This window comes from Macrotis lagotis, chromosome X (assembly GCF_037893015.1).
Source record: "Macrotis lagotis isolate mMagLag1 chromosome X, bilby.v1.9.chrom.fasta, whole genome shotgun sequence".
Lineage (NCBI taxonomy): Eukaryota > Metazoa > Chordata > Mammalia > Peramelemorphia > Peramelidae > Macrotis > Macrotis lagotis.
This window is the reverse complement of record NC_133666.1, coordinates 503,022,310-503,034,962: the sequence shown is the minus strand read 5'-3', so window position 1 is coordinate 503,034,962 and position 12,653 is coordinate 503,022,310. Positions and strand designations below refer to the sequence as shown.

Here is a 12,653-nt window from a genome sequence, read left to right as displayed (position 1 = left end):
GCCAATGCTTTACAAATGTTTTTGCATTTCCTTCCACTTTTTGGTTTCATTGATTCTTCCCTTATCCTGATGAGTGTATTTCTTTCTTGCCTTATCTACCATGTTTGCTCATAAATTGAAAATTATTTATTAGATAAGTTTTGAATATTGTAAACTTCAGAGAAAGAGACAGACAGACAGACAGAGACAGACAGAGAGACAGACAAGACTACCCAAAGATACTTTACTTATATTCAGTGCAGTGTTAAACATTGAAGGATTCTTGGGAACACATATTCTGTTAGCTCTTCAAACATGATTAAATGAACTAAGAGGTTTTAAATTCATAAAGAAAAGTACTAGGAAATATAAAGTATGCAAAGTAAAAATAAGCCTTTATCATTTAGTCTGTCAAGCCTTTCATCATTCATCATTATGAAATATGTACTTCATTAGGAATAGGAAGACCACTGAGAGCAGCCAGAAGGCTTTCAACCATGTTTTCCATCATAAGACGTCTACTTTGATACGTTGCACTTCCAATATGAGGTGTTAAAATAACATTCTTTAACTTTAGCAGAGGATGAGATCTGAAATACAAATGCAATGAAAAAATATTCAGGTTTCATTGGTTTTTAAAAAATTATTATACCATAATTTCATTTTTTATATTTGTAAGATAAAAATTTGTACATTAAAAAAGAATAAAAGAAAATTCTGTTTGATTCATGGAATAATAATGGAACTCAGAACCAGATAGGATCTAAAAGACTGGTAAGTCCAATACTCTCATTTTAAACATGTGAGGGAACTAGAGACCCAAATTAAGGACAGAATAAATTAGAGCCAGTGGTAAAACCCAGGACTCCTGGCTCCCAGCTGGCTCCCAAATCAGAACTCTGATATACCACATTGTTCTCAAAATTACTTACAAAAAATAGAACAGTGAGTGAAAATTTGGTATTATTTTAAAGAATTAAATACAAAGATTTGCATTTAGGTTCAATAGATCAACTACATAGGACAAAATGAAGTTTATGTGCTTGTCAAGTGTTTATAAGAAAGAAATCTGAGCTTTCACTCTCTGGTCTAATTGCCTCTAAGCTTTAATAGCTAACAAGTGATATGGCTTTTTATAATTTTTTAAGAGGCTAATATAATTATTGACTGCAATCATAAAAATATACTGACAGGATGCTAGGAAATAATAGTTCCATCATACAACGCATAGGTCACATTTCATATGCTCAATTCTTAATGTGAAATTTTAAGGATTTCAACAAATCAAAACATGCCATCAGGGGATAGAGACATGCATGGCAAAAAAATCTGAAAACTATCACCAGAGGTAGAATTAAAAACAAGTAGCTGACCTGGAGAAAAAAAAAATAGAGACACAAAAATCTGACTTGACACATTCAATGTATTTAGAGATGAGGCAATACATTTGTGCAATGTTGCTAATGTTGGCAACATTATGATCAGTAAGCAATAAGTGAAAGTGACAAATATGTTTAATTTTAATTATAGATGTAAAATTTAAAGAGTTGTGCTACAAATATGAGGTGTTAGCATAATTTTGTTACCTTTAATAAAGAATGAGATCTGAAATACATTGCACTGAAAAAAGTTGCTGTAGTTTTACTGATTTCTTTTAGAATTTTTATCAAACTATAGTTATATTTTTAATACTAATGAAAAAAATAAAAATGCAGAAGATTAAAAAAGGATTCAAGAAAATTCCATCTGATTCATGGAAGAGTCAACCAGTCTTGTAAACAGACAGAAACTCAAAGATTTTCTTATCCAGAAGGTCTTAAAGTATGGTCTGAGAACTCTTAGAGTTCATCAGATCTGTTTGAACTATCCACCAGGTCACAACTATTTGAATATGAAGATATTATTTACCTATTGAAATACTCTTCCATTTTCTAACTCCATATCTATGAGAAGCAACCAAAAAAAAATCTATTGAATACAGAAACAGACCTGTCTTCTATTAAGTTACACATTGAAAAGATTTGCAAAAAATATGTAAAACAATGTCACTCTTCATTTAAAAATTTTAATCAGTTTTAATGTCAACCATAGTAAAATAGCAATGGATATAATCCTCAACAATTTTCAGTATTTTAAAGGGGGCACTGAGACCAATAAGTTTTAGAAACAATGATCAGGTCAAATATCCTCATGATACAGATGAGGAAACTAAATAGCTTGGAGACGAGAAGATCAAATGGAGACACAAAATCTAAGTTCAGAAATTTGAAGCAAATATAGATGAAACAACAGATTTGTTTGCTTAAAAATGGTATAACTAGGGCCACTGGGAAGAAGTTTTTTTCCTTATATTAAACCAAAATCTGTTTAAATATTAGAACTATTCAATAATGGAATGGACTAATTCAAAGAAGTACCAGTCTATCAATGCAGATATTAAATTATAAGCTGGGCAAATAACTCTCAATGATGTTTATATTGGGCGAGAAATTGAATAGTCCAAAGTCAAAATTAATTGCTTACTGTATAGCTCTCTACTAAGTGCTAAGGATATAAAGAGGGAAAAAGAAAGCCCATGTCTTAAAGAACTAATGATCTCCTGGGGAAGATGATAAAGAAAAGAAGGATGAAAAGTGTGTTTGGGAGGGAGGCAGAAGGTACTTGACCTGGGGGATTGAAGGAGAAGTCAGGGAGACAGGTGGAAAACAAGAATTAGAAGGCCTCCAAAACCCTGCACATCTATGACTGAAATAGCAACCAAAGAAAACTTTGGTCCTCAATTATGGGCTGAAAACTTTGCTTCTTTTTCTATCTTAAAAAAAAAATAGAAATTACTTTTTTTTTACCTTGGCAGGGGTTCAGGATAAGTCACATCTAGTCCTGCAGCTTTAATAATTCCAGTTTGAAGAGCTTCAACTAGGGCATCTTGATCAACCAACTGACCTGAATTAAAATATCATTATCTTTGTTACATCATAATTAATCTTTGTCACTATTAGAATTAGACTATGTATAATATATATGTATGTCAACTATATATTATACATATGTAAGAAAGAAGGAATATTTGCATTTCAACCTGTTTCAATAACTTTAAAACTATGCATTACTCCTGTTCTATCTGATCAAATCACAGGAGCACATAAATTATCAAATTACATAAAGACAAATGATATTGATACAAAAATAAAAAATGAACCTAGGAAACAATAAGTATGGCCACGAGACTTTGTTTTTCCAGTGGAAAAGGTTATTTTTTATAAATCAAGAGCAACTTCACATTAAAGCTTGATTGAAAAGGAAAATATTCTTATGAAAGGAAGGTCAGCCTTAGAAACAAGAGTTATTGTTGTTCAGACATTTTTATAAATCAAGAGCAACTTAACATTTAAAGCTTAGTTGAGAGGGGAAAATGCTTTTATGGAAGCAAGGTTAGCCTTAGAAATGAAAGTTGCTGTTATTCAGTCATTTTTCAGTCATGTCTGACTCTTTCTGATTCCATTTGGGGTCAGAAAGTGACTAGAGTGGCTTGCCACTTTTCTAGCTCCTTTTACAAATGAGGGAGACTTCTTGCCACTTAGTCACCTAGTTCCCCCAATAAGAGGGACGTGGCTTTTAATTCAGTTTCTCCCATATATTAGCCATGGGTCCCTGAACAAGTCACTGAACTTTTGGTTTCCTAATCTACAAATTAATATCCCTAATACTCTCTTATACAGTGGTTGAGAGGGTGAAATGAGATAAGGTGCACAAATCACTTCAGAAATCTCAAAATCTATTAAAAAAAGTCAGTTACCAACTATGACAACTGAATCTCAAAGGTCATACAGTCCAGCCACTTCATTTCACAGATATGGAAATTGATGTTCAAAGAGGTTCAGTGACTTGCCTAGGATCACACAACCAAGAAGTGTCTGAGACAGTCTTAAACCCGGGTCATGCTGACTCCTTATAGAAAGATTTATGATGCTCTTTCTGAATGTCCATCAATATTCTGTAAATATTTGTATATTATCTAAATATTTAATTGCATAGACTATAGATTCTTATATTCCCACATTATTTATTTATATTCTTATTTATTGATAATCTTTATAATCTTATTTTTCTAAAATACTTTTCCCTTTATTACTTAAGCCTTGTCTGTTACAAATTTGAGATATTGTCTTTATCATATATGCATAAAATAATTAAGACGAGGATTACTCAAGGCCATAGTTAATAATACAGCCAGTCCTAGAATTCTTTCATCCAAACTCCTCTATCTCCTGTTTGATAATCAGTAAATAGTAATGATACAAGCAATCATCATTGATATCAGTCATATAATTTCAGTGTCAACAGAACTTTATTTTTCTGTTATGCTTCTCATGTTCAACTCATGACTTAATTTTGAGTGGGTACAGGAATAATCATTATCTATAGCTATTTAAATTAGACACTATAAAAATGTTAAGAAAAGGAGAAATTTTTGCTAAATAAAGACTGAGAAGCATACAAGTGAACTTAAAAGATATCCAATACAGTACTGTTTTTTCCCATAAAATGTTTAAAAAATATGAATTTTTAAAAATCTATTACTTGACTTATTCATAACTTGGTTTCAAAGACAAAAAGTCAAGAACTCTTACAATTAGATGTTAAATTTCAACTCTCTTACTGTCCAATCAGGATCTTTCTTTAAATGAAGAATGATGCAAAGAAAGGAAGTTGATAGAGAATGCTAAATATTTGAGATTTATTACTACATCTTTTCAATGAAAGAAAAAATATCAATTGGTAATCATGTCTTCAAGTATTCATTACCTCTGCCAATGTTAATAAGAATAGCAGTGGGTTTCATTAGACCTAGTTCCCTCTTTCCAATGAATTTATGAGTTTGGGGTGTCAGATTAAGGACCAGAATTACAAAGTCTGATTGCTTCAGCAGCTCATCCAACTTCGAACAGTAATGGGCCCCAACTGCTTGTTCATCTTCTACCTTCCTGCCAAAGTAAATCAAGAAAAAATAAAAGGAGTTTCCTAATCAGGAACAGCTGAAAATACTCGAAGAAATTTCAAGAGACTAAGAACAAAATCCAAGAAAAAGTCACTGAAAAGAAATCTTAAACAAGGTGAAATAATTCAGACATATTATTTAGATCAAGGGCAGATAATTACATTCAGATTGGATAAGGGAAGCATGGAGGCTGTGTGGTACAGTGCAGAAAGAATTGGATTTAGAGTCAGAAAACTGTGATCCAATTGTTGTCCAATAAATCAAAAGGACTTTAAAATAAAAAAAGATAGAAGGAGCAAATGGCCTATGTAAATTCACCAAGATATATGTCATATACAGCAGTTCTCAAATTATGGTTCATATGAGGGGGGTGGCATGGGGAAGGGTAGTCCAGAAAGTCAAAACTACTTTTATAAGAAATAATTTGCTACTCTCTTTTACAACTACATACTGGGGGATGAGGATAGGTAAAGAGGGTTGGAAGTAACACTGTATATTAAGAAAATATAGAGAATATCCAGGAACTGGAATGGGGAAGGAAGGAAGAGAAGAATGACAGAGAATATCTGACTGAAAATATATGGAGGGAGAAACAGGAAGGATTTTATCATTACATTGTGATGTAGCAGTAAATGGAATCATGAATTTCAAGCTTCAGTTAAGATAGGAAATTTATTTTCTGGAAGTTTTACCTGCGGTTCCTATTATGATACAGAATCTTCATCTCAAATGCTTTGGCTCGCTGAGCAACCTTATAGCCAATGTTGCCCATACCTATGATTCCCAGAGTAGATCCAGTCACTTCTTGTCCCATCCAGTTAACATCAAAGTGCTTAGTGTCTGACGAAGTAGTTATCTCATTCCCTAAAAGAAGCAAAAGTAAGCCATGGTACTATCTCCACAAACAATTTTATTGTGTTTTAAGGCAAAGAAATGAGAGAGGGGTGTCTAGGTGGTACAGTGGCTAGAGCACCGGCCCTGGAGTCAGGAGTACCTGAGTTCAAATCTGACCTCAGACACTTAATAATTACATAGCTGTATGGCCTTGGGCAAATCACTTAACCCCAGTGCCTTGCAAAAAAAAAAAAGAAAGAAAGAAATGAAGAAATAAGTTTGATTTGCATCTTGCTATATAAAAATCTCTGATAAAATGAGTTGTTCTGAAAACTCATGCTCTGAATACGTGAATTATCCATTTCAACTAAAAGTTTGAACAAAAACAAAACATAACATATTGGGAACAAGTATTAGTTTTCTTCATAATATAAACCAGAATATACTAGCAAAAAAGGTTAGACTGTAACAGTTATTCTAAACAAGCAACATTCTGCCACCAAAGGCTTGGCTTCTTAACTATGGGTTTGGGACTGTGTTTTAAAGTTTTTTTTAATAACTATATTTCAGTTGAAATGATTTCCTTTCACAATTTATGTATTTTCATTTATTCATTTAAAATATTATTCTGAGAAAATGCATAAGCTTTATAAGAAATAATTTGAGAATAAGGAAAACTTAAAAAAGAACTTACATTTTTAAAATATCAGTTTGAATCTTTTTTCCTTATTTTTAAAATAAAGATTCTCTAGCTATCAATTACCATGAAATTAAGGGGCCTAAAAAATCATTTTACCTTCTAAGATCCTCCGAGCTGATGCCAGAAGTAAAGCCATTCCCATATCTGCAGTGCTGTTAGTAACAGCATGTGGAGTGTTGGCCAGTTTCACACCAAAGCTGGCAATCATCTTCAGGTCCAGATGATCAAGACCTGCTCCTGAATTTACAATAATCTTCAAGCGAGGCAAGCTCTGCAGGAGTTCCTGATCAATATGTGGTTTCCCTCCCCATATATATATTGCTTGTATCTTTGAACAGAAATTTGCTTTGTTTTCAAGAAATTCTTGCATGGTAATTAGATTAAAATGTTTCTTAAGATCTCCTACATGATCTTCATTCACACTATATGGTCCTTCAAAACCACTTATCAAAACACAAGGTAGTTTTTGATCTTGCATGATCTGTGGAGAAAAATAAAAGTTATCTGAAATAAAAGAAAAAAAATCTTTAGAATATGGTATGTTCTTTAATTAATCATTGAATTCCTGAATTAAAACAAGAATGGAACAGAATTGTTTGGAGATTTTAGTGAAATTTCTGAAATAGCTCACAGGTCCTAGGAGTTCATGTTACCCTGGCATGTCTCCTTTACATTCTTGCATCTTGGTCCATCTCTATTCTAAAATTAAACATATCATTTAATGAGGAATATTTTCATTATCTTTTAATTTTACTAAATAAAATTCTTTCTTCTTGATGCTTAACAAAAACAAACACATTTTATATCTTAAATAGCAAGTTTTTTTAAAGTATAGTGAATGAATGAGTTCAGTCTTTTTCTCACTAGTGCTTGATGAAGAAATTATATTTTTATGGAATTTTTATAAGATTCAGGGAAGCAAATAAAGTATATAATTACAAGTTGAAAATCTCTTCATATAATAATAAATAAGACATGTAATAATCAGAATATAATTAACATATATAAAAGAAGCAAATATTTACTTGAAAATCCTTGATGAAAATCTCACATTTATTTTTTTCCCTTGGCTAGTTATGTCTCCCATGACCTACACATGCTTTCATGGTACTAATACAATTACATCTGTCATGTTTTATATAAAACAAATTATGGACTGAGCATTTAATATTCAAAACTGAATCTTGAAAGTCAAAATTCTGAATTCTGAAAGCCAAGCAAGAACTAAAAAAACTGAAGGCAAAAAAAGCTCCAATCATATTGACAAATAACATAAAGAACTGCTTAAAAAAAAATAATTATCAGTGTGATTCTTTTTTAAAAAAAGAATACCAAATTGTTTGAATCAAAGGTGAATAAAGGGAATTCATAACAAATGAAGATGAAATAAACTATCAAATACTGTTTTATCCGATTCTATGATGAAAAAATAATAATAGAAAATGGACAAATAAAAAAATATGTAGATTAACAGAACATGATACAGAACTGAAGTATTTACCCAACTCAGTGTCAGAAAAAAAAATATGCCATTAAATTACAAAGTCGAATCTAGAGGCAGAAACCAAATAGATTTCCAAGAGAATTCCATCAAACATTCATGGAACAATTAATTCCACATCACACAAATGATTTACAGGTATAGAAGCTTGGGAAAAAGTATACCTTCTAGACTCTATGGTACAAATATGATTGACAAGTAAACAATGTAGAGACAAAGCAGACAGAAAACCATAGACTAATGAACATCAAGATGAAAAGTTAAGTGAAATACTGGCAAGGAAACTTCAGTGATTTCCCAAAAGATAAGTGATCAAATGTTTTAAACATAGAATTTTCAAAGGATGAATTACAAAGTATTCACATCTATATGAAAAAATATTCCAGATCTTAAGTAATAAAAGAAAAATAAACTAAAATAACCTCAAGGAAGTTATTGATAAGAAGGTGCCCAAATACATCAAAATATTCACAAGAATTCTTTCTGTGATAGAAAAGAAATAAAACAAAATAGATGCCCATTAATGGAGGAATGGCTAAAAATTGTGGTGCACAAAAATAATAAAATATTACTGTACTTTAAGAAATAATGTAGGGGCGGCTAGGTGGCTCAGTGGATAGAGCACCAGCCCGGGAGTCAGGAGTACCTGGGTTCAAATCTGGTCTCAGACACTTAATAATTGCCTAGCTATGTGGCCTTGGGCAAGCCACTTAACCCCATTTGCCTTGCAAAAACCAAAAAAAAAAAAAAAGAAATAATGTCTGTGGAGGTAGCTAGCTAGGTAGGTGGTTCTATAGATAGAGCACCATTCCTGGAGTCAGGATGACCTGAGTTTAAATGCGGCCTCAAGCACTTAATAATTACCTAGCTATGTGTCCTCAGGCAAGTCACTTAACCCAACTGCCCGGCAAACACCCATCCCCCAAAGAAATAACGTCTGTGAATAGGCAGATTTTAGGTGAAGAAATTAAACTTGGATTAGTTTACAACTCTCCATTCTGGAGAGTGATTTAGAACTATGCCCATAGGACAATCAAATTGTACATATCCTACAATACCACTACTAGATCTTCCTAAGACATCATAAAGATAATAATAATTGTACCTAAAAGGTATATAGGACTTTCTGTATGATGTGCATTCTGCTAAGAGCATTGCAATTGTTTTGTCCACACAACAATGTTGGGAGGTAGGTACTATTATTATACCCATTTAACAGATAAGGAACCTGAAGCAGTTCTGATGATGAAACATTCTACCTTCCTCCTGAAAAAAAAAGAGGTGATAGCTTCTAGATGCCAAATTAGGTACAACTACAAACATTTTTAGCAAGTAAATGCAGAATTGTTTTGCTTTATTATTCATATCTGTGATAAGGATTGTTGAATTCTTTTTCATTTGGGGGAAGTTTGAAGAAGAAAAATTCAAATAAATTAACCAATAAAAGAAAAGGAATTAAGCAGGTTATTGAAGCATTTTTTTAAAGACAAAAAAACAGAAATAAGGAAGGGCAGTGGAATCAGAGGCAATTAGGACAGCTTTGAAAATATAAAATGAAGAATTTTTAAAAAGAAAAGTTATACAGAATATGAATTCAAAGTTCTATGTATAACCTTCTCTCTCTGTTTTACTATATATGGAAATGCCCAAAGTATTTGGTGTATGTCAAATTCAAAAAACAATTTTAAAAAAAAGATTTGAACATCATTAAATACCTTTTTTAAAAATTGTTAATATCTTTTGGTCAACTACTTGTTGGAGAATAAGTCTTGGTCTAACATATCTTGAATACTTAGGCTTTACCAAAGATGTTGGATATGAAAATTTCACTTTATTAATAACATTTTCTTCCTTATTCTAACTGCATAAATTTGATTCAAGCAAAAGCTTTTTCATTTTAATGTAAGAAAAATTGGCTTTATTACAGAATGCTCAAGTGTGAATGACTTAGGTCTTCTCAGGAAAACAATGATCTAAGACATTCCAAAGGACTAATGAGGAAAAAAAGCTATCTCTATAGTTAATGCTGATGAGGAGTCTGAAAGCAGATCAAAGCATATTATTTTTACCTTTTTTTTCTTTGTGCTTTCTTTCACAATATGACCAATAGGGAAATAAGTTTTATATGACTGTACATGTATAACAAATATCAAATTGCTTACTGTCTCAGGGACAGAATAGTGGAGGAAAAGGAGAGACGTGAACTCGGAAATTTAAAAATGAGTGTGAAAAGTTTTTTACATGTCAACTAAGAAAAATAAAATCTTATTAAAACTATTTATATTCTCTTTTATGATTATCTCCAAAGTTTGTTTAAGAAGTCTTTCTCTAAAAATGCCATACACCTCTAGAGAAAGAACTATGAAGCCTGAAAGCATTCCAAAGCAAACTATTTTCCCTTTTTTAAATTTTAAATTTTTTTCTCACTTTTTCCTCTTTTCTTTTGATTCTTAACAACATAGCTAATGTGTAAATATGTTTAACATGATTGTACATGTATAACTTACATCAGATTTCTTACTGTCATAAGGAAGGGGTAGGGAAAAATGTAGAACTCAAAATATTATAAAAAACAAATGTTAAAAACTATCTTTACATTTAATTGGGAAAAAATAAAATTAGAGCAAAAAACAAGTCTCTCCCTTACAAAGATCAAGTAATAGTTTATTCCAGATTCACTTTTAATCCAATAGACTTTCAATACTTTTCAATCTGGCTTCTGATTTAGCTTCCTGATTGCAAGATATTCTGCTATGTAAATAATGTTCTTGTTCAGGCTTTTCAAGTAGTGTGACTCTTCATAACCCATTTGGGGTTATCTTGGCAAGTATTCTAGACTGGTTTGCCATTTCCTACTACAAAATAGTGCTTTCTTAACTGTATAATAATAGACTATAAACAAATAATATGCAAAAGTAAATACTTTCACTTTTTTAATGATCAAAAGATAAGGATAGTGGTGAGAAAGTATGCTATACTGTTCAAACTAGTCTTTGAAATTAGAAGAAAAAAGGAATTTACATTTACTCTTTTGGCCCGACCAAATAATAACTTAGGTATTTACAACATGTGATACCTATGAATGTAACTTGTACTTTGGACTGCTTAGAGATTAGTCTTCCCTACCCCCCCTTAATTGAAAAATAATTTAAGAATTTTAAAAAAAGAAAGAAAATTACCTTTTTGTTGAAATTGTCTTCAAGAACTTCAGAAATCTAGTTAATGTTTCTTACTTGATGAATCTGCTAAGTTTCAATCCAAAGAGTAAAAGAAAATGGGTGATTAAAAACAAAAACAGAGGAAGTTGATTGTCAAGGAGGAGTTTGCTAATAGTGACTGTGAGAGGGAGGGATTTGAAACTACAACCAATCATGTGGTAAAAAGATCAGTAACAAGTGAAAAAAAACATACCTTTTTTTATTACTGATTACCAAGGCAGAGAAATAAATGTCTTGAATCACATGCTTTTAAATAAAATGAAAGTTGCTTTTTTAGGAAAAATGAAATTCCAAGTTCAAGATGCTTGTCTGAGAATATAGTAACTCTAACCCAAATGATTTAAACATGCTGTGAAAATTTATAAAAACCCAAAACTATGAAATTAATGAAAATGATATTGATCCTGGGACTATTTCTGAGAGAACTCCTGAAAATATAGTAATTCTAACCCAAATGATCTAAGCATGCTGTGAATATAAAAAAATCAAAACTATTAAATGAATGAAAGTGATATTGATCCTGGTACTATTTCTGAGAGAACTCCAAAATAACTACTTCAAAACTCACAAATCACTGAATTGATCCTCTTTATTATTTCTTCTAGCAATTTTAGTACTCCAGAATATCCATAAAACATCTAATTCAGTCATTCCCCAATTGGTGGATATCACCTCAGTTTCCAATTCTTTTTTCTTTTTTCTTTTTTTTTTTTTTAGGATTTTTGCAAGGCAAATGAGGTTAAGGGGCTTGCCCAAGGCCACACAGCTGGGTAATTATTAAGTGTCTGAAGGTAGATTTGAACTCAGGTACTCCTGACTCCAGTGCCGGTGCTCTATATACTGCTCCAACTAGCTGCCCCTCCAATTTTTTTATTTATAAAATAGAGCTACTATAAATATTTTTATACATCTGGGTCTTTCCTTGATATCTTTGGAATACAGATTTAATGGATGGGTCAAAGGGAAGAAACAAATTTATTTATTTTTGCAGAGCCTACTCTTCAAAAGAAGAGACAGGACCATAGCCAATGACTTAGTGACATTGAAAAGAAACAGAAGCTTCACAACCCCAGGTGCAAGAGGGCAAAGACTAACAGCATACAGAGGAGCAATATTATCCCCAGGAACACTGTTGCCCTGACTAGGTGTTCCCAAGGGATGTGCTTCTCCTAATATGACCTTCACTCTTCCCACTGATAGTGCATTTATGGAGGGGTAGGTCCCAAGTTTATCAGGAAAATGCTTTACTGCATTTTTGCTTATTAATGCTATTTTATTAAATATCTTTTGTTTATGTGCCCCCAAATGATTAAAGGATATTCTGTATAACCAACCAAAGCAGCAGGAGAGTTCAATATGGGGTGGGGTACTATGTTTTTCAGATCCAGGTCAGAAATCATGTCTTGTGGTATAGTGTGCATA

General features: G+C 31.9%; 1 protein-coding gene across 1 annotated transcript; it reads right to left on the bottom strand.

Moving 5' to 3' along the window:
* Nucleotides 1–209: 209 nt before the first annotated feature.
* On the bottom strand, nucleotides 210–11,337 carry LOC141501195 (glyoxylate/hydroxypyruvate reductase B-like). Its single transcript, XM_074204949.1, has 6 exons — nucleotides 11,193–11,337; nucleotides 6,609–6,993; nucleotides 5,671–5,842; nucleotides 4,786–4,964; nucleotides 2,826–2,922; nucleotides 210–569 (listed from the first exon to the last, which is right to left on the bottom strand). The coding sequence occupies exons 2-6, from the start codon at nucleotides 6,988–6,990 to the stop codon at nucleotides 413–415; spliced, it is 987 nt and encodes a 328-aa protein (XP_074061050.1). The 5' UTR covers nucleotides 6,991–6,993; nucleotides 11,193–11,337; the 3' UTR covers nucleotides 210–412.
* Nucleotides 11,338–12,653: the final 1,316 nt, after the last annotated feature.

Excerpts from the sequence above, each read along its gene's own strand:
- LOC141501195 (XM_074204949.1), bottom strand. The coding sequence starts at position 6,990 with ATGCAAGATCAAAAACTACCTTGTGTTTTGATAAGTGGTTTTGAAGGA. Across the intron at positions 5,843-6,608 it reads AGCTCGGAGGATCTTAGAAG|GGAATGAGATAACTACTTCG; the intron begins GTAAAATGATTT and ends TGCTTCTTTTAG. Across the intron at positions 570-2,825 it reads TATCCTGAACCCCTGCCAAG|ATCTCATCCTCTGCTAAAGT; the intron begins GTAAAAAAAAAG and ends TTTGTATTTCAG.